The sequence below is a fragment of the Haliotis asinina genome, chromosome 3, assembly GCF_037392515.1.
Source record: "Haliotis asinina isolate JCU_RB_2024 chromosome 3, JCU_Hal_asi_v2, whole genome shotgun sequence".
Taxonomy (NCBI): domain Eukaryota; kingdom Metazoa; phylum Mollusca; class Gastropoda; order Lepetellida; family Haliotidae; genus Haliotis; species Haliotis asinina.
In genome coordinates this window covers 78996281-79023392 of record NC_090282.1, presented here as the reverse complement: position 1 = coordinate 79023392, position 27112 = coordinate 78996281, and the positions used below count along the sequence as shown (strand labels likewise).

The 27112-nt window shown below is 40.1% G+C and overlaps 1 protein-coding gene across 1 annotated transcript; it reads right to left on the bottom strand.

Moving 5' to 3' along the window:
* Positions 1-508: 508 nt before the first annotated feature.
* On the bottom strand, positions 509-26252 carry LOC137279066 (MFS-type transporter SLC18B1-like). Its single transcript, XM_067811544.1, has 13 exons — positions 26151-26252; positions 24803-24898; positions 14291-14364; positions 13538-13685; positions 12483-12565; positions 11649-11719; positions 8854-8990; positions 7932-8030; positions 7400-7491; positions 6554-6649; positions 2384-2458; positions 840-933; positions 509-679 (listed from the first exon to the last, which is right to left on the bottom strand). The coding sequence occupies exons 1-13, from the start codon at positions 26250-26252 to the stop codon at positions 587-589; spliced, it is 1260 nt and encodes a 419-aa protein (XP_067667645.1). The 3' UTR covers positions 509-586.
* Between the last annotated feature and the right edge of the window lie 860 nt (positions 26253-27112).

The following is a 27112-nucleotide window of genomic DNA, read 5'->3' as shown; positions in this document are numbered from 1 at the left end:
TGCGATGAAGATCCGGGTTCGATTCCCCACATGGACACAATTAGTGAAGTGTATTTCTGGTGTCCCCGTCTTGATTTTGCTGTAATATTGTTACGAGCGGCATACTCACTCCAACCGTTCTGAAGTTTTTTTTAAATGTATTGATAAACGTGCTTGATGAGCTCAGTTTCTATCGTGTTTTTTTTGTTTTTTGATAATCAGACAAATTGCTCAACGTGACGTCCAATGGAGTAAATTCATCCACATGTGTAAATATCCTACTAGCGCAAAGTAGTACAAACTAGTACAAACTAGTACAAACTAGTACAAACCTTACTAATTTCAAATTAATAGTCATTACTTTGTAACTTTAAGAATTTTTGCATATTTATTTATGAAAAAAAACCCCACTCCGATGTCAATGTCACATATCTTTCGATGAATGCTGATGTCCCTGGACGACTGCGCAAAATGTCTTGAACGTTCTCATCAGTTTCACGGACATGCCACTTACAGCACACCAGTGATTTCTGTTACGAGTACCTTGTTGACTGGATACTTGACGACTTATTCATTTAAATTCCATTTGAGAATATTCCTATGAAAATCACTCCAATTCCAAATAGCCTCCGGTGTTGGCAGTCCTGAGTCTGTACTTCCTCCACAACGTGATGACGAGGAAGGGCAAGAAGGACAGGCACTGCAAACATAACCAGAACAGACATTGTGAGACTACATTACAGACACTACATTGGGATCCAGAGTTAATGCATCATTCCTGTCTTTACTCCCGAGATAAACAGACTAATGTCGAGTTGAAATCAGCAGGTTCCAAATACAGTGTCCTTGATAGTATTTACCGTAACCATAATCAGGATGGAACATGCTGTCATCAGCCACTGGAATCCGAAATGGTCCACTATTATTCCACCCAGAAGTGGACCAGAGAACGTCCTGAAAAACATTACGTATGTTGGTTTCATATTAGTGTCGCAAATACCTTCAGTATTGTATTCTTTATACCGGATTAACTGTCGTGTGGAGATGGTGCCAGGTGGTTTTAAAAGGACGAACCTATCCTACCATAGAAGTGGCACTAGCACTGAAGAAGAGTGGCAAACAACAAGAACAACAAGAAGAAAAAGGGAACGTGTGGTACAAGCAATATTTTGTATTATACACACACCTTTCTAGTAACCGTTACATTACATTTGAAAGCTTCACTTGGGCCATGCATGTTCCAACAACTTCAGAGCAGGAGACGTGTGACTGTTTATCTTGAGAGCATGTTCAGTGGTTCCTGAATTATGGACACGAAACATGAGGCCGCTATATAGATCAACAGCCCAATTCCGATTAAACAGATTGCTGGTCAAGAGTAGTGTAGGGAGACATATCTACAGATAGGAAGTGGTGGTTTTACTATGCAGCAGTGATGTGTTGTAAGCGCACACAACAAAGGATCAAACGTGAACCAGATGCTTATAAATGGAGCCAGTCATCCTCGTATTCTCACTTAACCTTTTTTTCAAAAAAATAATTTGTCATTAAACATACCCAAGTAGATGAGGATGTCTGAAGGTTTGACATGAATTTGACCACAGTCGTCCTCAGAGATATCATTTTGTGGACATTAACCTTGAGGTAGGCAGTTAAAAGACGAGACTCTTATCTACTTGCATTAAATACCAAAGGTTCTTATTATTATTGTCCCGAACAAGCAATGTTGTATGATATCTTTAGCTGGAAGAACAAATGAAACACACGCTTGGCTGAAATTTAGGGACAGACTAAATACTCATGATTTTCGTCAAGTGGTTATCTTTTGATTCTAAGCTGTCGAGTGTTGGGCATATTCCTAAACAGGGCACGTGTAAAACGATATTGTGAAAATGCATGTACAATGTAAACAATTTCCCCAAATGGACAAAATCAAAATAGTGTCGAGGACAATTGTCTCCTTGTGTTAATGTTGTAAAGTGAGTACGTACGACTTTACATCGCTTCTAGCTATTTCCCATCAATAATACGGTAGAGGACGTCGGAAATTGGCTTCACCCATTGCGCCCACGATAGGAATCTAGCCAAGGTCATTAGCGTGATGAGCAAATGCGTTAAAGCAATCGGACTTGCAACTATTCGAATTAATAACGATGGTACAACAGAAGTGCCTTGTCTGCTTCTGGTGTCGCTAACCGTATCTCATCAGAAATGAATGAATATTAGAGCTGAATCCAAAATAGAATCCCCCCTTCTCAACTTGGTAAAGTCAAAATGGTTCCTGGCGTGTGTTCCTGTTGGCTGCCTCTCTATTGCAAGCCATGAAAAAAACTTTCAAATGACAGAATCGGTTCCCAAACACTGTGTGTATTGTTAGTGGTAGGCATTACGATACATGTCTTACCCGATGTAAGTAGATGACTGAATAATGCCAGCCAAGAACCCGAATGTAGCTCCGTCGTCCTCCAGTCCTCCATCTCTGGAAAGGAATGACAACGGACATAATCAGGGTTGGGTGTTGGTTTTCGGGTGTCACGCCAGCGGGAACGGCTTAAACGTAAGAGTCGTATATATCAGATTTCTTTCTGTTTTATTGTATCTACGGGACCCCATCCACCGTTAGACAACAACAACAACAACAACAACAACAACAACAACAACAACAACAACAACAACAACAACATCAACATCAACAACAACAACAATTTCAACAGAAACCCAAACCAAAAGTTACAATGGGCGCTACTATAAAAAAAAGTCAGGCTTGGAATTTTGATGAAGCAAGTGTGAGCATATTGTATCGTGGGTAATTATTAAAATCTAAATATTTTAGATATTTAAATACGTACCTTACCATAGGTCTATAGCATAATACCTCAAGCTTCGCTTAACAGGAGATCTGACGGAGATGAATTGCATTCAAACTTGAATGGCTACCTCGCAATCACGACGTCAGGATACGGAAGTATCTGGATCTCCTCACTGCGCATGCTCGCCGATTCCTCGAAAACTTCACTTTTACTTCCCGGTCCGAAGAATCCGAAGTGGGGAGGAGCATCCAGCGTTGGGAGGAAGTTACCGCCCTATGGTAAGGTAAGTATTTAAATATCTAAAATATTTAGATTTTAATAATTTTTTTACTTACCTTACCATAGGTCTATAGCATATGGATACAGCAGCCTGGACGGTGGTGACGGATTCCCGAGGACCGCCAGTGTGTAATAATTCCCACATATGCATCAGGGTAGACGGACCAATACTGATTCTCTTGTGGGACGCATCTACCGTCACCTCACCATCAAACGGGAACTGGAACAGAATCAGAGTAGCGGGTCACGTGCTAACCACCGGAGGGGTATGGTATCTTATCACATGTAAGTACAAGACCCCTATAGACCAAGGTAAGAAGCAACATACCTTAAAGGGCAATCGGACGAGTAAGTTGCTGAGCAACTACTAACGGTCCGAATGATTGCAGTCCCTCCATGTCCTCTACTGCTTAGTCGCGCAGGTAATGACTAGCGAAGACTGTCGACGACTTCCAGAAACAACCGGCCATGATATCGGGAACTGAACAGTTCCTGTGCAGGGCCATGGTTGACGTTAATGCCCGGATCTCATGAGGGTTATTAGCTGTCGGGTGAGGGAGACTCTGAACATCATACGCCGCCAGAATAGTCTGCTTCAACCAGAGCGCTATGGTGTTTCTATTGACTTCCCCTTTAGCCGTCGTCGAGATTGGTAGGAACAATCTCTTCCTAGTACCTCGACGCGGTGCAGACTTTATAATGTACAGCTTCAACGCCCGGACTGGACACAGTAAGAGTTCTGCTCTATCCTCCGGCCCGACTATAGATGAAATAGGCGGGATAGAAAACAATCTGTCCGGCTGGCCTGGCAGCTCGGTTTTAACCAGGAAATCCCATAAAAGTCCTAGCTGTGCTACACCCTCGTCTGTTCGAAGCGGACTCTAGTCACGTCCAGGACGTGTATCTCACTGACTCTCACTGACCCTAGCTGACGTAGCTAAGACCAGTAAGAAAACTGTTTTCCTAGTAAGCAGTTCAAAGGATGTTGACTCCAAGGGTTCATACGGCCGACCTCTCAAATGTTGGAGTACGATATTCAAGTCCCAAGCTGGAGGGCGAAACTTGACTTTCTGGTCCTCCAGCTTGAACGCTTTCAACATCGCCACCAATTCCGGGATCTTAGAGAACCCGATCGAGCTGCGTCTGGAAGAGGCCCCCGATGAATACTAGCTCCTGAGTAGGTTGCAACTGCGACTTCTCCCTGTTTAGCAGCCACCCCAGCTGCTCCAATAGACGAATGGCAAAGTCCAGATGTCTGCGTATCAACTGAGGTTCGCCTTGATTGAGGAGTCGATGTACGGATCGAACTCTATCTGCCGTAGGTGCAGATAGCGAGTGATGGGAGTCGTGATCCTGGTGAATAACCACGGGGCCGTAGATATGCCAAACGGCAGGACTCGCCACTGGTAATGGTGACCCCCGAACACAAACCTGAGAAACTTTCTGTGCGCCGGATGGATCGGGACATGTAGGTAAGCATCTTGAATGTCCATGCTGCACAACCATGCACCCGGAGCCAACTTGAGTCGTAGCTGTTCCAGGGAGATCATCCTGAAGTGTGGCGGCTCCATCAGATAACGCTCGTTGAAAGCCGCCATGTTGTGAATCATCCGGAAATTGTCTGAGTCTTTCTTGGGAACGAGGAAGATCGGCGAGTAGAACCCTGGTGAGAGGTGTGGGGCCGGTACTTCCTCGATGGCACACTGTCCCAGCAACACTGTCTCAACAGCAGACTTTGCGACTCAGAGTACATGCGTACCTCTGGGCATGATGTTAACGGCGGGGGTCGAACTAACGGAAGTTTGTAGCCTCTCTTTAGAATTCCGGTCACATAGGAATCCTCTAGGATAGGCCAGTTCCTCCAGAAGATTCCAAGTCTCCAGCCTACTGGTGTCGGGAATACTGGCACGGCTGGTGGCGGGAGGTACCAGTCGTGACAGGTAACGCCCTCAACGTCTTGAATAGGGGCGCTTGCCTCTCCCTCTGCCCGGAGTGGCGGAAGCGTCCCTGTTGGTGTCGGCAGGTCTGCGGCGTTCCGAGGACGCAAATCTCTGGCCTCGACCCCTGGAAAAGGCTGATCTAACTGATTCCCTCCTAGGGATTGAACGTCTCCTATCCCAAGGCACATTGTTAGCGTTACCAAAAGCAAACACCTCCGATCCAGACGACGGTCTGCTCACAATAGGTCTGGCTTGGGATGCGCCACTACACACTGGCGCAGGCGCACGACCACTATCTTTGCCCTGCGCCGAAGCTACCAAGTCCGATCCAAGCTGAGTTGAGCCAAACAGCCGTGTCACGTTAGATGCGCTTGGGGTAGGCACCAGTAACGCCCTAAGAATCCTCTGTATGAGCAAGGGCGTCTGATCTTGTCACATCAACCCAATCCCCTGCCTGGGAGGAAGGCGTAGGCATAGGCATAGGCGTAGGCACTGAAAGCTGGATAGATGACGGAGCAGGCGCAGCACCAGACCTCGGCGCCTGCGATGGCTCAGGCCTCTGACACGCCCCCAGAAGAGCAGGCGTTCCCTGACGAGACGAAGGGAAGTCCGATGGTAGATTCTCCGGCGAACCGGGAAGAGACAGTCTAGAGCCCGCCGAAGACGCTGGGGATCTGGACATCTTCCTAAGTTGTTGAGACCTTCTCTTTTTAACGACTGATAAATAGGTCTTGAAGTCTTGTGGAGAGAGGTCCGCACAAACCGAGCACCTCTGACTTAAGGAGCAATGGTACCGCCGCACAATCCGGACAAACAGCGTGGGGATCCTTGCCGGATTTACGACTCTTGCAAATCTGACAAAAATGTCGTGTCATACACAACAGCTGTAACAAACGAAATAGCACTCTGATAAAACAGGGTGGAAAACGAACCCCCCTTAACACAAAATGGACCGCGCCACACAGCGTGCTACACGTGTGCAATGGACAAGTGAAACGACTATCACCTTAGCTTCACAAAGCAATAAATTGAATAATCCTGATTGAGGAGGGCATCAAAGAAAGAAAATAAATGCCCTAACGTAACAAATAACCATCCGAGAAACACACGGACGTAAATGCACGAAAAAATTTGAGACACGATGACATGTGTCACGCAAGGTAGTCCGCACGTGTAAAACTTTACAATTACATGTAAAATCGACACAATGACAGAAAGAATACATACCAGCTGCAAAACTCTTGGAAAAAAAACAAGGCAAGTATCGAAAAAGTTACGACTTTATTCGATCCAGAAAAAAATCTATGCAATCCACAACCGTCTGTCACAGACGACGCTTGAAGTAAAAGTGAAGTTTTCGAGGAATCGGCGCGCACGCGCAGTGAGGAGATCCAGATACTTCCGTATCCTGACGTCGTGATTGCGAGGTAGCCATATAAGTTTGAATGCAATTCATCTCCGTCAGATCTCCTGTTAAGCGAAGCTTGAGGTATTATGCTATAGACCTATGGTAAGGTAAGTAAAAAATTATAAATTTCAACTTACCTTGCTCCTCTATATATGCTCTTCATTGCGCTGACAGAAACTGGGGCAAATGAAAGTCCTATGATGGAGTATGTCAGTATGGAGAGCCACAGCATGCTGGTATTAAAGAGATTGTATCGAGCCACATTGTCAGAGCCAGTACACGTATTAACATTACAAAATTGAACACCCGTATGTCATTGTTTTACGTATGGGCGAACACATTTAGGGACGTTTTAACTATCACTGAACTGATAACCGTATTCCACATAACGTAGTAAAAGGCACAATTTGGTTCGTGAAAACTAACCAACTAGGGGATTTTAAAACTATAAAAACCCAATTTAACTCCTATTGGGTTCAAACCTTATTTTGTTTGAATCAAATGATTCAGATGGTGCATAGGAGCTCTGGAGACACTGACATGTTTTTCATTGACTCATTTCATGAAACCAGCGAACACAAATGCGTGAGCTAACAGGATTCTTTTAAGCAATATTACAGTTATATCAGACGGTGCCAGTTATATGTTGGATGGGAGGCTCTCAGACGTTTGCTTGAACCATTTGCACAGGTATATACGTTGCTGACAAACCATGATACATATTCTGGACAGTCAGCTCAACAATAGTGCCAACCCACCAATGAAGAAAATAACACTTTGAAGTTTTTGTGTCGGCAAGAACCATGCATAAATTGTTTGTTTTTGAGAACACTTGTTTAACTGTTTCCCGAATTATGAGTTCGCACTTTGAGTGTCGTGTAACGCAATACAATAGTACAATGTAGTTTTGAAACAGACACTTCTGGCGACATAAATGTATAAAAACAACTATATTGTAACCAAATGATACCACTGACACTTACGGTACAACTCCCAGGAACGGAGCCGGTCCAAATAGTAGGAAGCTGACGGATACACAACACAGTCCCACCCACAGTGTAGGTGTTTCTGACAACTGAAAGAGGAAGAAAAGAAAGTTTTCCTACATTAAAATAACAGGTTTTAGCTATATATTGGACAAAACTAGGTTCACCAGTTTCAAATATATTATTGCTCTGACACGACTGATTGAAAGCAGTTGTGCAAACCAAAATGAGGCACATTTGTATTCCTGTGGTTGCCCCTACGATAACCGATACCCATGGGTACGTGACCTGATCCTTTCGTTACAGAAATCAGAGATGGGATGCATTACAGACAATGTTACAGCTACTTGGCATCGGTCTGTAAATAATCGAGAGTGGACCAGACAATCCAGTGATCAAAATCATGAGCATCGATCTCCGCACGTGGGATACGATGGCATATTTCAACCCAGTCATCGAGCCTGGCCACCCGATAATCGCCTCTAACTATGTTTATTATTTGTAAACAGTGAGTATGGCAATGACATACATGTTTGTCAAGTAAATATCCCCACAGTGGCGTCGAGAGAGCAAAGCCTGCTGGAGCTGTCATGTAGATAACACCAATGATACCCTGGCTGAGATGAAACTGAAACAAAAACAGAAGCAGGAGATGATCCTCTTTCTGCAACATAATGAAACGATTTAATTGAAAGCAGCAACCCATTTCTGTCACCACAACGTGTCTCCGCTTAAAGCAGATTGTGTTGCTTAGTATTCAGTCAATACCGATAGATGATGATAACAGGTATTCCTGGAAAGAAGGGCGTATTTTGCCTCCCTCACCAATACACCAACCAACCCCCCCCCCTCCAAAAAGAAACAGACCCCCCAAAATAAATAAATAAATAAATAAATAAATAAATAAATAAATAAAAAACTCAACACACAAAAAAATAAATAAATAAATAAATAAATACAAAAAAATAATAATAAAAAAACCCAAAGCAAATCCCAAACAAATCCAACCAAACAAACAAGAAACAAAAAAATAGAACAAAGCAATCAACCAAACAGAAAAACCCAAACTACTCATAACTAAAGTACATAAAGAACAAACACACAAACAAACAAAGCAATCACATGAGTGATGATGTTAGGCTATGTATAGTGTACAAATACATTGAATAAATACTAGCTTGACATACATGGAACTTGTCTGATCAAGCCCACTTGTCGCCAGCCGCGATGGGGTCGTTTAGTCAAGTCGTGTCCTTACTTTGACTGTAGGACGACCCAAGTGCGGCTCTCGGCTATCGCTAGACTCGATCATGCGCCTGCCCGTGGCTGTCCTGGGTTCCATTCGTTGAGCCGACGACGGCTCTAATTTTAAGGCGATCATAACTCACATACTTTAACTTAGAGCTACGAGAGTCGAGACATGGACGCCCCCCTGTCGTTATTAAACGTACCTGAGTCAGGTGCTTTGCGTAGAAGGGGAGCGCGCAGCCCGTACCGAAAAATGTAACGGCGATGGAGAGGATTCCAAACCACACGGATGGATTTCCTAGGACATGAAATCGACTCTGTCTTTTCGTTGGGGAAACAGCTACAACATAATTTATTGTAGACACTGGTTGTTATAAATGTATATGCTGCAAAGAACCAGAGCAGTTGGAGAGGAAAGATTACAAATAATTAGTGTATGGATCGACCAATTACACTTAGACACTTAGACATAAAGCACTGAATTAGTTGCTGATGAACAAGTTTCACCCAAATCACCATGAGTGATAAACAAAGGTGTATTTGTGATAGTGAGTGAGTTTAGTTTTACGCCGCACTCAGCAATATTACAGCTATATTACGGCGGTCTGTAAATAATCGAGTCTGGACCAGACAATCCAGTGATCAACAACATGAGCATCGATCTGCGCAATTGGGAACCGATGACATGTGTCAACCAAGTCAGCGAGCCTGACCACCCGATCCCGTTAGTCGCCTCTTACGACAAGCTGATTCGCCTTTTATGGCAAGCATGGGTTGTATTTGTGATAGGCTACTGTAGATGGAGTACCCATTTTGTTTCCTTGAAATATACCAACCAAACAATGAAACGCCAATCAAGACTTTGATTACAGTACTAGTATTTAAAGACACATGCGACAAGGGACAAATGTTACAAGAACGACCATACAACGGTCAAGGTCACAACACCAGCAAATGTCACAATTCTGACGTCATGATGATGCAAAATATTTGTCAGATTAATGTTCCTTCTTGAACCTTCTTGAAAACCAATCAGAATCAAGAATGAAACAAGAATTGTTGAGCTGCAGTGGAAGACTTCAAAATAACTCAACAATTTTCAAAACTCATGTAGTTTTACTTGCATACCTTTGAATCAACGAAATATTCCAACGTCACTATATTCCCCAACGTGTCCTGATTTGACAAGATACACGACACGGTATAGACAACGGTCTGAACGGTCCTTATGTGACCACTGGGCCACCATGTGGTTTAAATTGAAGTCCTTATTTGACTTCTAATACTTGTTCCCTGATTTGGCACTGAATGCTAGACAGTCACCGATAGCGTGGCTGCCCTAACGAAAACATATCTAAGACTCTCCCTGCTCAGTGGCCGTGTACACCGATGTTGCACTTTTTTAACAAATCGCTGGCCACCTTGTTTAAGTGGTGCGTTCGTGCGAATGTTTTGGGTTCATTCGAACCTTCTGTCCAAGAATTAAGCCACGTATGGGGCTACTGCGTTGTGCACGTGTAATCCATGCGTTGTGTGTAAGGGTGGGGATAAAGAGAAATGGTGGTGTGTTCACAAGACGTTTGTCTTTGAAAAGTATGTTAACGCTAATACTTCCTACCCAAACTGAAAGTTCCCGTTCTTTGAATTTGAATTTGAAAGTTAGGAGATAACGCGTAGCAGCGTGAGGTTTTACATAATAAATTTAGAACTATCATAATTTCCTAACATATCTCTGATTTTCAAACACAGTACGTTTATCTCCATTCTACCATAACGGCGTTATGAAGATTAAAAAAGAAACATACATACTGCGTTAGAAGATCAGTGGTATATAACGTAATTATTTACCTCTGATTGATTTGGATCAACCAATCACAATCCAGTATTTACTGAAGTCGTGGTAGAATAAGTAATATTACGGACCCTGACTTCAGGAATGAGCTTCACACATGGCACCTTATTATAGGATATTTATATAGCGCAGATATCCATGCAACTAGTTCTGCACTGTGCGCTGGTATTTTGTTCCGTCGGTCACTGGATGTCAATCTCAACTTCCTGGGAAACATATACCTCTTGCTGCCGCTAGGCGCACTGAGTTTATTGTGGCTCTCCTATCATAACGAGGTACCCAATTCACAGCTGGGTGGACTGGGACAGATAGTCACAGTACTTTGTCCAAGTTTACTGCACGCTGCTGTACCAGCAACTATGTGTTTGCACGTATTCATGTGGCCACCATCTGGTCATACACCAACGGATTCGTGGGTTCTTTTAAGTGCACAGTGTTACTAAGGGTTTTGACAACACGGAAAGAGTCTGCACCGAAAGTGATGAATTACACACACCTTGTAACCATGTGGAGAATCGAACCTGGGTCTTTGGCGCGACGAACGCTTTTACCGCTGGGCTAATGTATCGGTGAGCATTAGATATAGCATGAATTAATGCAATACTTAGTGATCAAGAGAAGTGATGTAATGTCACATACCGTCTTGATACGGCATCACGATACAGGAGGCAATTCCACAGACAATGGTACAACTCCCGAGCACCCAGAACGGGAGACTGTAGCCTCCTAACTGAAATATGAATACGCCTCAGGAAATACGGAATTTATTACCCTTGATGTATTTTTATTTAGCTTATCATAAAAACAACATCCAACCTCTGGCAGCAGGAGGTGCGAAATGTTTCGCCTTGATATTTCCTGAACTGTGATAAAGGCAGATAACTCGGAATGACATAGTTTATGATAATAATGCTCGAATTTGAAGTTTTGCTAAACGATAACTGAAATACAGAGACATTTCATTTTTGGATTTTTGTATTGACACAAATAAGAAATTATATCACCAATTTTATTGGTCTGTTTATACTCAAAATAATAATAATACTCAGGGCTGTTTACGCCAAATCTAAAATCTCGAAGCCATAAGCCGTTTAGCAACCCCATTCCATCTAAGGTCAAGTTCATTGAACCCGTGTAGTGTCTCACGTGACAGATTTGACGAGGTGTACGGTTCGGCCACCCTGGCAAATCCGTCTACACGGTCTCGTATTCTTTGGCTGTTGACCAATCAGAATTCGACAAATATATCTTGAGGGTATTAAATAATGTTATAGATCCTTGTAATCCCGGAATATATTCGGCAACATACTGTTGTTTAATACAGAGCGTGGTAACACTTTCCTTTTTTCATTGAAATGTTATGCGATAGTCGGATAATTGAAATAATCAGTGGTTGCTCATATTTGAATTTTACACCCTCCACTTAGAGTAGGTCGACGACCTTCCTGCATCGAAACGTTTGTACAACATTTGCCAAGTTTGTCCAAAACCTATTTTCAAAGTGTACTTTTCCCCGGGTTTTAGAAGGCTGACTATTCAGAAAGGACAACTAGCAAGCAACAGTGTACCTATGAAATCGATCACTGAGTTGCTCACAATCATCATGTTTGCCATTGTTAAGTTGAGTGATCCCTCAAGGTCCATGGGTGTCCATCTGATCACAGGCACGTTGATAGCGTTAGGAATTGATGCCCTGCGAAAACCCTCCATTCTCTGTATCTCGGTTCTCATCACAACGTATTTATGAGTCAAATGTTCAAAATTCCTCCCTTAAATCCCACCTGGACCTGTCATACCAAGCATGATACGTTTGACATGTACGGTCTTGAAAAATTTATTGTTTATAATTTTGAAAACAAACCCCACTGACCTCAGAAGAGGATTGCCTGAACGCTATAAGAATGAAACATAATTTGAGTAAATTCTGTTTATAGTGAGCTGTTAATGGTAGGAATGTTTCATACGATTCAGTATTGAAACCTGTGTCCGCCAACCTCATAGAAGCCACCTCCTATTGCCGGCCCAATCATCAGAGCAGCTCCAGTCGCAGATTTTAGAACTCCCTATAGAACAGAATATTCACCATTAATTCCCGTGGCAATGTTCGAAGTTTTATACACCACATCTCAGTAAAATAGACCAATACTGAAAAATGTAGAAGCATTGAAGGAAGGAAATGCAATTTTCGAAAAAATGAAATCCTAAAAAAGTAAGCGTTCATGTTTAGGTTTTCTGTTTAAAAACCTGTCAAAAAGCCAGCGTTGCGTTTCTCTTGATGTTCAGTATATAATGTCAAAACATATTTAATCTTTTGTTTCCTTGAAATATAGTCTGTATTCGTGTTTGTTGAGACAGGACACATTTTATTAATGTTTGTTTGTTGTTGAATAGTACACTTATTACTATTCCAGCTCTATGCCTGTAAATAATCGAGTCTGGACCAGACAATCTAGTGATCCTCGCAACAGGAATGCGATGGCATGTGTATAATATCAAAATGACTGATACACACCTTTGGTATTTTGGAATGATCGCTTAAAAACTCAACCCGAAATAGCCAACATCATTCCAATCTCCTTAGTGAGATAATGTTTAATGAAAACCCAGTCACTCCAACACTGTCCATAATTTGGTTCTAGCTTGTTCTTTAGGTTACCTCATCCTGCTGAGTGAGTGAGTGAGTGAGTAAGTGAGTGAGTGAGTTTAGTTTTACATAGCTTTCAGCAATATCCCAACCATATGATAGCGGTCTGTAAACAATCGGGTCTGGGCCAAATAATCCAGTGATCAACAGCATGAGCACCGATCTACGCAACTGGAATACGACGACATGTGTCAACAAAGTCAGCGAGTCTGACCACCTGACCCCTTACAACTTTTGTAGCCTCTTACGACAAGCATGATTACTGAAGATCAATTCTACCCTTGATCCTCTCGAGTATTATCCTACCGAGGAAACATCAATCACTAAGATTAGTGACAATAATTATTTTCAACCTGGACAAAGTTCAAATGTAATGTATCATGATACATACATAAACCGTTGCGATCCTTTCTGGATAGCATATTCCCGCAATTGTAAAGCTGGATGTCATAACGGAGGCTGTTCCCAGCGCTTCTATACTCCTTACAAAGAAACAGGCGACAATAAAGGGAATCGTGGACGTCACAGTACCCAAACACCTGTAACAGACACACGAGAAATAATCCATCACATATCGATCAGTCTTGTGTTACAATTATGACTTGTTCATAACTTACCATCCGCAGTGAGTAAGTGTGTGTGTTTAGTTTTACGGCGCATTTAGTAATATTCCAGCTACAAGACGGCAGTCTGTAAATAATCAAGTCTGGACAAGACAATCCAGTGATCAGCACTATGAGCATCGATCTGCTCACCTAACATACGATGGCATGTGTCAAACAAGTCGGCGAGCCCAACCACCCCATCCTGTTATTCACCTCTTATGACAATCATGGCTTACTGAGGATCAATGCTAAATCGTATCTTCTTGCATACCATCCAGTCTAGGATTTCAAGTTGCATACGTGACAACAGGATATGTCAAAATGAAGTTTTAATTTCAGAAGCAATATTAAATGATCCTTTTATCATTTTACACTTTCAGGAACAAACAAAAAATAGGATAACTGACGAAAGAAGTATTCATTGATGCATACACAAAATATATTTTTCATAGTTTCTTTAAGCAATTACATTGTTTGGGAGATAGGACTTTAGGGACAGGTGTATCCGCGATATATGTGGGTCGTATATTGAATATTACCCGAATATGATATCACAGCATCCAAATAGGCATAATCCACCGATGTAGAAGAGCCGGGGGCTGAACGTGGATAACTAGAAATCGAATATGAATACATCGTTATGACGAATGGAATACCATAAAATTAGCATGATCAGAACAAGAAAAAGACAAGTGTTTACCTAGCATACAAAATACAACATCTCAACAGTGGACTCAATGTTATAAATATTACCCACACAAAACTAGCACTATGTCAGCTAAATTCAACAATATATAATATTTATAACCATTTCTTATCCCCACGTGCTGGGTTGGGTAGCCCTTTGGATTCAGAGTTCTCTCGTATATCGGAGACCCGGGCTTGATGAAGAATATTTGAAAGCAATGTCTGGAAGACTCTGTCGTGATATTGCTGAAAGGTCAACATGGTCACGTCGTTTCTAAAAAGATGAGCATGCTAATTTCTTGACAATTTTGAATTAGAAGTTTCCAATAGTTAATGGCCAAAATCCAATTCCGTAAGTAGCTCTGAATCCTATAAAAGAGGTTTCTATACTTTATGTGTGTATAGCCGTTGAAGAAAATGTACATTCAGTACCACACAAGTATTTCGGAATTAATCCAAACGGATATCCGGCAGAAAACACAAATATTTCGCAAAATGGAATAAAGCACAACAAAACAAAACCTATTTTACGTTATCACCATTTGCTTCTTTGAACTACCACTGCAAACAGCATAGTGAAAATGCTCTCTGAATCAAACTGACACAGGCTTCACATTTCATGTATGTGTATATAATGTATGAGCCATTCTCAAAATTCGCGCATATTTATTTTATATGTTTGTTCCCGTTAAACTTAAGTCAAAATCAATGATTTTTTAATGAAAACTAATTGTATCTCAGTTTAATCTACACTATACAGTAACAAAATTTGGAAATGAATATATATACTCTTAACATCCCTCCAAACCACCCAATTTTACTCAATTTGCATATGCCATACTCCAGTGGCCGATGTGAAATTTGATTTTTTTTGTCTTTTTCATGATTCTCAAAAAGAAGCATATTTAACATATCACAACTGATAATGTTAGCGCTACATGCTTGACGTGGTTTGTCCTTTTTAGTATAGAAGAAAACATTTTGAAAAAAGGTCAAACTTTGTCACAAGGTTTGATGTCACTACTGAAACATATATATATATAAACATCGTGCAATAATGATAACTCACTGTGCAATCTGATTCTACTTCATGTATGCAAGCAGTGGCAGTGAGGAAACATGACTTAAACACTGACATAAAACAATAATTTTTCTTAATTTTATCTAAAAAAAGACGTCTACATAATCATATCTGAGATTTTTGCATGTCCTAACCGTTACGGAGGCAACAGCTGAAACCAATTAATTTTGTGAAGCCAAACAAGGCCAAGCACCTCAGACAATAGATGAAATTATTTGACACCTTGTAAACTCAGTAAACTGTGGGGACCAGTTATTGTTTTAAAACCGATATTGTTTGTGGTTGTCACTACCGTTATGGTCACGGTCGCTGGGGTTTGTTATGGTAAGGACACATTTGTGACTGCAATGACATTTATTAAATTTAAAGATGCTTGTATCTAAATTTTCAATGTTTTTGGATTTTATCTATCATAAATATTTGTATAAACTGAAATAAAATCAATAGGTATAAAAGTGTGTTTGTGTTTTGGTTTTTTTACAAGGACAGGGCAGTATAACGGCTGTGACAAAGAAGAAAACGGCAGCGATAAGAGCGTGATGGTAGTGACATTTCATGTCATCATGTCACTGCCGTAAAATTCAGTATTTACGTGTTTTTCACATGGCAGGGACACCCAGAAGTAAATCTTTTGCCTATTACATAGGCTTCAAACTTTCTTAAATATTTGATAAATATATTTAATTTTATTGAACAATTAATACCAATGTCCATGCCATAACAATATAGTTTTCCTTATTTAATTAAAACTGATTTATCTCTTTCAGTCTGCATTTGTAGTGCAATTATGTTTAGTAGCAGAGCTTCAACTAGGCCTAACATAATTCATTTTTTTTGCTATACATTACATTTGGAAATCAGAAATGAAAGGAATTTTTTCGCCTGTCGAAATTGCCTAACTCATTAGCCATATTATATTGTAAAACTAGATATTTTAATGAATGTGCACATTGAATGAATATCATCTTCGACATTATCTTTTCAAAATGACATTACAATTTGTAATGTTAGTGACGCAATTTCATGAAACTTCTAAAAAGGGGTTAAATATGAAAATGAAACATGGTTAAGCTTGCATAATTAATCTTTGTATATTCAGAATACTATACATATAATCAACAATTTTTCATAGTAAAACAAGAAAACATAATTTACATTTTTTGCCAAAGTGTGATTGTCACTTTTTGCATTTTGATGAAACCGAACCAGTGGTAGAATAGCTCGGAACAGAGCTTCTGTTTGGTGCTGCATTCAGAAGTCTCCATTGCTTTTACGAAGCAAGGTTTTATCTTGCTAATGGCATCATCCATTAAAAGATATCGTCATTTTCTATACCGATAGATTTATTAAATTTAGGCAACAAAATGGACATAAACAGCAACAGTTTTCACTTTTGCCCCGCTATTTCTCAGACTGAAACTGAATCTTTCACAACGAACGATCTTGAATGTAGACAGACAGATGCAGACAGGCTGAATGATTGACACAACCCCAGTATAAGTCCGTGTAGTAGAAGGCGTGTGTGTTGTCAACCCAGCAACCAGCCTTATATATACAGTCACTGATTCTTGAGCATTCCAGCGAAGTATGGGACCTTCGCGATTGGCTCATGTTTACCATGAGTCAAAACACACCAAAGCGAGAGAACTCTAAAGCACTAGCTTAAAGGCGAACCGCTAAAAACTATTACCGTAATTACCCATAATAACTATCGCTCAAAACTCGAAACGCCGTGACCCAATAATAACTATCATTAGATCAATAACAACACAAACCACAGATTTACAAATCATTTTCAAACAGTATCTCTCTAGACAGAAAAAATAAAATTAGGTAACAAAATGCACATAGGCAGTAAGAGTCTGACGTTTGGCCCCAGTAGCGTTGCCATTTCATGCCTTCTCTTGATTACAAAAAAAACCCCGCGAAACTGTTGTCTTAAATTTTGAGCTAAATTTTTATTGTCTCCTACTACAAACCTATACAGCATATAGGTCTGACCTCTGTCTTTCCAACTGCCCACCTGTCTATCCAGTATTACTGAGACAGCTTTTGTCAAAAACCATTGATGGCAGTATAATCGAATGTGATGTCTGACCCCAAGCACTTGTTTTGATGGAGTTTGAAAGTGCTAATCTAGTATATTTTTTTGTGGAATGACTGTCCTTTTTTAGTTTTTCTCTTCATGTTTTCTTCAAAGGGGACAACTAGGTATTCAATGTGATGACCATCTCCTCTTCGTCTTATCTTATTGTTACTGTGTAATCTTTAGATTATTGCTCTAAAATGCCAGAAATGCCCTAGGTTCTTTTGATGATTGCATTAAGCGCAGTAGAGAAACAAAGATGATACAGAGAAAGGAGGGACGCAAATCCAGAGAAAAGACGTGAGTACTTGCTAAAAGAAACGCTTAACAATAGAAAAAAGAAAGAATGCTGAATAATTTGCACTCTGAAATTCAGAGTTTGTACTTTGACGCATCAAAACCCCAGATTACTCTCCATCTGGCATGATGATCATCCGTTTCAGACTCAGTCAACCACGGACCGTCTTCTATTTGGTCTCATCGGCACCCTATACTAAACGGTGTTTGCAATGAGTGTCAGACGTACGTTTAATACATTTTTTTCTGATGGTCCCACAGCATACTATAAACAAAAGGAAAAAATTTAACTTACTCCCAACCAAGTTGTATGAATATGGTTTCAAAGGCGCGACCCAGAACTTTTATGAAGCAACTCACGGAACAGGAGCTCCTGATGGCGTTTGTGGTTCGTTGAAAAGGAAAGCAGGTGAGCTTATTATGTGTAGATCTGACATCATGAATGCAGACACATTTTTAAAGAGCTCAGTGACAGAAATACAAACGCTGTTCTTTGAGTCATTGACAGTGATGATCAAAAATGTCCATCAAGTCCTGTTGCAAAGCTCGAGTCAGTTCCAGGAACTATGAAACTGAATCAAGTGAGCAACAAAAGGTACGATTCATTATCCTGATGTGAGCTGTACATGTTCAATTAAATCTCCTTTCCAAGGTCATCAAAAGGATGTCTCCAACTGATGAAATCACAGAGGGTTCCTTGGATGTTTCAAAACAACAAAAAGCCAGTACTTCAGGTGATGATGTACCAGACGTAAAACGAAATGAAAGAACACAGCCAAAAGTAGTGAGGGAGCAAACTATTTCGCTGAAGTTCAGAGGCATTCCATACATTTGATGAATTCAAAAGGAAATGTTCATTCATGACGGCTGCTATGAAGTAGATTGTGACAGAGATCCTTCCAAACAAATTTGTTGCTGATTATCCACTCTTATCAATAATAGTTGCTGCAGATGGTGACTGTCTCCCTCATGTTCTGAGTGTGTATGCCTTTGGACATGAATAATATCAAGATGAAATCAGATTCCAGATAGTTCTGAAGCATATCCTTGACGAAGACTCAAATCCAAATGTAAGAAATGACTCACATCTGCTCACACTTCCCCAAAACTCCACTGAATGAACGCTGGGTCCCAAATTATAGGCACAACATATTTTTTCATGTGAAGGACACACTCCTTAATCCGGTCCTGGACTACTAGCATCAGCTCATGGTCATAATGCACCACCATCTGATAAGGAACCACTTCTTCATTTTCTGATGATCCTGACTTACCATCACCCGATCGGGCAACCACTTCTACACCATCTGATGATCCTGACTTGTCACCACCTGATCGGGCAACCACTTCTACACCATCTGATGAACCTGACTTGCCACCACCTGATCGGGCAACCACTTCTACACCATCTGATGATCCTGACTTGCCACCACCTGATCGGGCAACCACTTCTACACCATCTGATGAACCTGACTTGCCACCACCTGATCGGGCAACCACTTCTACACCATCTGATGATCCTGACTTGCCACCACCTGATCGGGCAACCACTTCTACACCATCTGATGAACCTGACTTGCCACCACCTGATCGGGCAACCACTTCTACACCATCTGATGAACCTGACTTACCACCATCGTCTTCAAATGCTGATGATGTTTGCCAGCTATCTGATCGGCCTACTACCTAATGGACTTTTGATTACCTAAGAAAAATTCTCTGCCCACGCCACACATATATGTTCTGGTGCTCTATGACAACAGACCACGCCCAGGAAGGATCCTTGCCTATGATGAAGAGAATGACTTATATGTTGACCGTATGTCACATGTTTCAAGTAAAGAAAATTGTTTCTCTTGGCCCTCAGTAAACCGGTGTTGGTATTCATATGATGCACAATTGTTAGATGTTATTCCAGAGCTAGGAGGGAATGTGAATTCGGACACAAGGGAAATGGTGTCACAGCATGTAAAGAACTTGGAAAATTGATTTCAACTTGTTTTATGTGTTGGTGAAAAAAGAAAAGAGTTTCTACATTTGTTCTGTCACTACTAGTGATGCAAAAGAAGATCGCTCATAATCTTAGGATAGCGTCTGATAAGGCAAAGTTTTATGGATCAGCTTTAGTTTATGCAGTGGCGACGTTTCAGTATAGACCTCTATACCATTCTTGGGCATAAAGGAATAATATGGTGTAACAGTTCCAATACAGTGTAAAATAATACAATGTATAGGGACTTTTACTCCTTCACATGCTTGACAACAGTATAAGGATTTACATCGACATATGTTTCTTGTCATTAAAGACAAATGTTTGCAACACATATCAAACAAACGAGGGAAAAATGTTTCTGTATGTGTTCTTTCACTCCAGGTGATGTACAGTAAAATTACTATTAATCTTACGACAGTATTTGAATAAGACAAGGCAAAACGTTATGGATTGTCAACTTCTATTGTACAATGGTGACGCTCCAATGGAAATCTTTTACCATTGTCACTATATGAGAATAATAAGGTGTAACAGATTATCACTACACATCGTACTTAGACTGTTAAACGCTGTCATTCCAAGTATAACGGTATAACGGGTATATAGTATTCCCAGAAATTATTGAGAATCATGTTGCGTCATGTAACTCATTACGTTTATTAACTTCTGGCGTTTTACTTACATAAACATGTTAAAACATCATCCTTTTACAGTTTCAGTCTTGTTTTAGTACTTTGTTAGACCTCCTCGCTCAGCAATGCATGCCTGAATACGCCTAGGCACACTACCCATCAAAGTTTGTAGGTAATCGTGTGACAGGGTATCCCAATATTGGACCACTTCGGCCTTCATATCTTCAATATTTCTTAGTCCCTTTTGGTTTATTCTGTCCTTCATGACTCCCCACACATTCTAATTTGGGTTTAGGTATGGGCTGTAACTGGGCCAGTCTAAAACTTGAACATTTTCGCCCGACAACCACTGTTTTGTGTAGCGCAGTGTGTTTTGGGTCATTATCATGCTGGAAAATCAAATCATCTTCAGACAATGTTTGTGCTGTCGGAAGAAGGTGACCATTTAGAATGTCAACGTATCTTTCTTTTGTCAAGTTTCCCGTGAAAACACACAATGGCGTCACTCCGCGAGCCGATATGCCACCCCACATATGAAACTTCGGGCTATGTTTTGGTTGCTCGTAGATAGGTTTGACAGTATCTTTGGTCCAAATTTTCACACAATTAGGTAAAAGCCAAACAGAACTTTCATCTGAAAAGAAAACATTATCCCAATCTTGATTTTCATGAGCCCGACACCAGTTTAAACGTTTTTCCTTTTGTGCATCTTTCATCAACGGCGAGGGAATTCCACGTTTTTTCACCCAATTAAGTCTCTGTAATTCCTGCCTAACTGTTTCATTGCATACCTGAGGAGTTCCTCTGCTAATTTCATTTCATTTCATTTCATTTCTGATGTTCTCAACACTTTTCAATTTGCCCCTACTCACAATCTGCCCAAGTCTTCGGCGATCCACAACACTGAATTTCCTAGGCCGACCTGCCCCTGCTTTGTGCTCTATCCCGGTTCCTGTTTGAATATTCTTCAAAGTTCTGTATACTGTAGACAGAGGAATACCACGTCTACAAGCTAACACTTTAGCATCAGCCTCACCCCTTTCAAAATCATCTAGAATGAGCTTTCTTTTCTCTCTTGCTGTAAATTCTGCCATGTCAACACAGGAAGCCGTCTGCTCAGACAAGGGAGATAACTCTTGACGTAATGAGCTGCCTTCTAAGCCTTCAAGAGTTGTCTCCCTTATTTAGTATGCTTAGTGCATAGTGAAAACCCTTTTTCCAATCTTAGCATCGTTAGAAAAAAAAAAACAAAGATTTTCTCAATAATTTCTGGGAACACTGTATACTGTAATGTCGCCATATGAAAGAAAAATCACCGATAAAGTGTTGTCTTATCTGCACTAGTAGCTTATAGAATACTACTGAAACAGCTACCGGTATTATGTGAATGTTCTGCGTTGTTTCTCTTAAACAGTTATTGGTTGTTTTCTTGTTTAGCCGTTTAGGGTAACATGCCCTATTTTGGATGATATAATTGGAAGTATCTGTTAAAGGGTTGCGAGATGTATTCACTTTTCTTGTTGTAAGCTTTTATGAGCATTTCAGAAAAGTAACAGTTCTGACAGAGGGCTGGTGTCAGTTGTGTTACCATTTTCCAATATTTTCATACTCACGGAAGAAAACCAAATGGCCACAGAAACTGAAGGTTCTTTCCAATGCCAAAATGAAATTCACTGATCAAACAGGCTGTAACAGTGAAGATTTATACAAAAATTACAAGCCATTAGGCAGATGTGTCAAAACATTTATCCAAAATGCCATTTCTGTTACTGGTTTCATTTTACTTACCCACAACTATCACTGTGAACAGTAATATGCATGTACAATGAAGGTTTTTAATGAACCTTTCAAAGATATATGGTCGAATGTTATATAGAAATATATGAGAAATCCTTAATGTCATTTTCAGACACATACAATGTAGCATTTCCATTCTGTTACCATTCACATCCAAACTGTTACCGGCAATGACTATATCTGTTACGATATACATTTTCTGATTAAGTAATTAAACGTGTAAATCTGATGTACCTTTTACTTGTTGTCGTTGTGTGCATGTTGAGTAAAAAGAAAATGTGAAATTCACAAGTGCCAAACTGCAGTTATTTAAAACACAGAGATAGTAAATCTCAGTTTTTAGTTAGTTCGAGTGGTTTTTAAATGCTCTATCATATTGGATAAAATATTTTAACGTTTTTGTGCATGTTTCTATTTAATATGTGTATGGTGCGTTCTAAAAACTGATTAAACAACAAAATGTTTGATATCTTTAAGAAAAAACACTTATGTTTATCACTGGAAACAGAGCGGTCATGGTTAATACCACTTAGCACTTTGATTGTTAATTACACATTAATTAAGCTACAATAAGTTTGCAAAGGAATTTCAGAAAATACGACCTTCATAATTTTGATTTCCACTAATGGAAACGTTCACTTTTTGAAAATGACTCATACAACGACGCGGTAAGTCACAAGAAATACAATGCACATCATAATATAGATTACGATGCATATGCAACATAAACAAAAAATTTATAAACCAACTGTCGATCACAACACGTTTGGAAGGTTTTACTAACGCTTTGGACATTGTTACCTTGATCGAACAACCTTGGACTAAATAGGTATCTGAACAGTGAAAAAGCATCACTGCATGTGTGTTGAACCCCACTTTCCATGGATAGAGTTAACACATGCAAATCATTAACACTGAAAGGCAAATGGGTTTCCAAATTTGGCCAAAATGTGCCTTTTGTAACAGAATTTATTGTCGAAATGAAAATAATAATCTTGACAAAAACAACGCAAATGTTTGACAACTAACTGATACGGAAAATCTATTTGTCCCCAGCACTTGCTGATTGGGAGTTAATTAACAGTGTAAGAACTTCTGGATGAATGGGCTGAGAAAAGGGATCAATTTATTTGGTGAGATCAATTACCAATGAGTCAGTGGTGTCAACTAGAATTGTCATTGTCAGCATTACCAATGCAAAATGGAAACTCCACCACCAAAGACACAAAGAAGCGATCTTACGCGTGAAAAGAAGATTCAGCTCATTGAACATTCTAAAGCCTGCTCCCGACCTAACCAGAAGCCACTAGCCCGAGAAAGCGTGAATATTATTGTGATATTACTACATGTACAATGTGATATTACTGCATGTACAACGTATAGATATTTTACACAGGCGATAACAAATGCATTGATATACGTGTGGATATAAATACAGAATTTGTTTTCTTTTCCATTTATTTACCAAGAATATAACCATGAAGCATTGATCTCATGATATAAGCCAGTGACAATGTATGGTATTAAAGATCATATATACTCTAGGGGATGCAAATGCATAAATCACCTGTTGACATCGTTATAAATGAAACCCCGTCATTAAAACTGCTCATTTCGATCTTTCATTACCTTAAATCGACCTTTTTCACAACAGTGCACAACTCTCAGCCGCAAACGAAATTTAAACCAATCAGAGAGGCGTTTCTCCGTGGCGTAATAGTAGGTATAGATATAAGGGACTATGCAGAATTGATCTACATTTCAGGGGTAAACTCTTTCGTTTACAGGTTTGTACAAACCTAAATCGGGACAGCTGTTGTGAAAAATGAAAGCTATACGTTCTCACAATCTACTATCAATTAGTTTTGTCTCCTGCTTTGCCTAGGTTCCGAGTTATAACCCTTGTTTTCATAGACGATTCTGTCAAAATCACTTGGTGTCGCTTGGTTGTAATCCGTGTTAGGTGGTATAAACCTACACGTTATTTGTCATCATTCACTTGATGCTCAGTTAATGAATTTATAACAGGTATAATTAGTGGTAGCGACACTTGGTTTATCCGACAAAGGTCCCCATGTTGCATTTCTTGTGTCTGGATCGATCAAAGGATTAACCTATAACACGATGATTGATTAACTACTTTTATACGGATTTAAATGGAGATTTGTCAAAAGGTAATGTTTATGTATGTACATTTACTAATCTATACTGAATACAATCTTTCGTGTCTGTGTCTATGTAAATTGAACACCATTCTTTCAAATGATTACCCGCCAATACATTGATTGATTGCTCATTATTGGCTAACTAAGTCACTTTTTTAAAAGAATGACGCACATTATGCAGTTAGTTGCCAGCTGTGCTATCTTGGGTGACCAATGAGACTATACAGCAATGTGAAAAACCTGATTGTGCAGAGTCCACAGTAGGTAGGCTGTGTCATTTTGAAAGTCCACACTTTATCATTTTGATACGTACCAGATAGCCAAACACTGGCGACGAAAGGAAGATGACGAGTTCTGAAGAACTGTATATGACACCTACGACAGTCAGACTTACACCTTTCTTTGTTGCCTGAAATATACACAAACATACCATGAACGAGATTCTGCATTGTGTGGTATGCAGTCGAAAACTGTCGTTTCCCTGCCCAGTTGTGTATTCATTATTATCGGTTGTTCTTGGTTCTACATAGACTCCTTACTACTTTCAAATTATACACAATCATTTTTGTCTTAGTTTATTGATTACATTAAAAGTGAGATTTATATGTATCTTTGTGAACATAATCGTTGTGTGTTTACATATCGGTTTATGAAAAGGTTTCTGGGAACAAAGCACTGTGACTATGTCCTACTCTAGACAGATGTGAATGAGTGCCTAGTAGGGATGGAAGAGCCATATTAACCCGGTGCGTCTAGAAGAGTTATTATGCACGCCCCAGGAACATGAGATTGACATGAAGTGATCGAGGGAAAATAAAGCGCATTTGAGCACTTTGCCTAGATATCGACGCTATATAAATGTCAGTATGTATGTACTTCATTTTCATTGTATTGTATCATCGAATATCAATGCTTCTCTAAATTCTCATGAATGGTAATGATCATTCAGTACAGAGCATCCACCAAAATAGTTTCCGATGGGAACACAAGGCGATATACCGATCCTAATCATATGAAAATCTGTGATAATGGAAGTCATTTTGCAATAAAGGCAGGCACCTGATACTGACGCAATTTAGATATAAAAGATTTGCGTATATTATACCCCTTCCGTGGGTCCATGGTTGCAACCACCTTATAAGGAACAATCCTAGAGAGCCACGTTTAACGACAAAACACGTAGCTAGAGCACTTGCTAGGTGATAGTAACTGACTCTGCGTTAGTGAATTACCTTTGTCATCAAATCAAATATGTTATGGATGAAAGGGAACGCTTGGAAACCTTTCAACTAAGTTCAGGAACATTTGTCTGTGTCAATGGAACTTCATATTCCCAACGCTTTCCTACAACGCTTGATGACCTCACCGATGACGTTAAGCCGGCACCAAGGCACAAGTTGGGCACGCTCGTTACTGCCTTTGTACCTTTTCCTCCGATGTGACAGGAAATATTTTAAAGTGACAAGAGAGCTATTGCGTACCCCTCGAGTTCTTGTTTGCACTTATGTCGACCACATAGCGCTAAAGCACGGGATTAACATACGTAGTATAATATTTACTCTGAATCATTGCATGGACTCCAAGCCGTCAAGCCCTTGTGTTTCACCGATTTATACCAAGCGCCTTTGTATCATAAAAATGTAACAGCGTCTCCCACCTACCTCTATTGCGAAAAACGGTGCAATCAGTGACATGCAGCACACGGCACAGAAGTTCGACAACACGATGACTACCAAGGTAAGCCTCCTCCTCCTCGTGTCCATATCTTGGGGCTGATCTTCTGTGGTGCACTTTGTCATTGTTAGAATTCCACAGTGACTTTCCGTGAATGACTACAAAAAGTTACAAATAGTGTCACTCTGAATGCTGCATAATATGATAATGTTTCCTTGTAATTTGGAATCTGAAATTGAAGGTATGTATCATTTTACATTCATCAACATTCATTGGTCTTTCAGTGTTGAGTTGTGTTTCACGATCAGGCGATCTCTGCAGATGCGAATGAAACCTGCCTGTTCTCACTTTCAATCTACATCACATGTAATTACCCCATTCTCTCCATTCGCCCTTTTCACAATCATTGGCTGCCTTCTAAATACAGCTTTCACGGAATCCAAAAGGACTATAAGGGACAACTGCTGTGACTGTAAACTTGAAAGGTAACATCTGGTAGGTTTAATGAAGCTTTGTTAACTTAGCTCAACAACCTTGTGAAATCATTGATCATTGCACGTTGGACCACCGTATATTCTGTTGGCTGATTATATGAGGTTTATATGTATGTGTTGCATAACTTTTCATGTTGTCGAATCCTCATTATTAATAATGAGTATCAATAATTCAATAGACGTCTTCGTTATGTGGATGGCGAAGATGTGAACGTAGAGTGATGCTTGACCATGACGTTCCCGTATCGTTAAATATTTACCCTGTAATTCCTTCTTTGATTAAATGTAGCAATCATAATTTTTTTTCCGAGCCAGCTCATTGTTGTCAGTTGTTCACTGGCTAATACTATGGAATGCCGGAATCCTGATTGAATATATTGATAATACTTACTGTGAACATCTGAACACATTTTATTCAGCTTTTTTATCACACAAGCGATTTCAAAACAGCCAAA

Excerpts from the sequence above, each read along its gene's own strand:
- LOC137279066 (XM_067811544.1), bottom strand. The coding sequence starts at position 26,252 with ATGGACACGAGGAGGAGGAGGCTTACCTTGGTAGTCATCGTGTTGTCG. Across the intron at positions 11,720-12,482 it reads TATGAGGTTGGCGGACACAG|CCAAAGAATACGAGACCGTG; the intron begins GTTTCAATACTG and ends ATTGGTCAACAG. Across the intron at positions 8,991-11,648 it reads CACCTCGTCAAATCTGTCAC|CTGTTTCCCCAACGAAAAGA; the intron begins GTGAGACACTAC and ends ATTATGTTGTAG.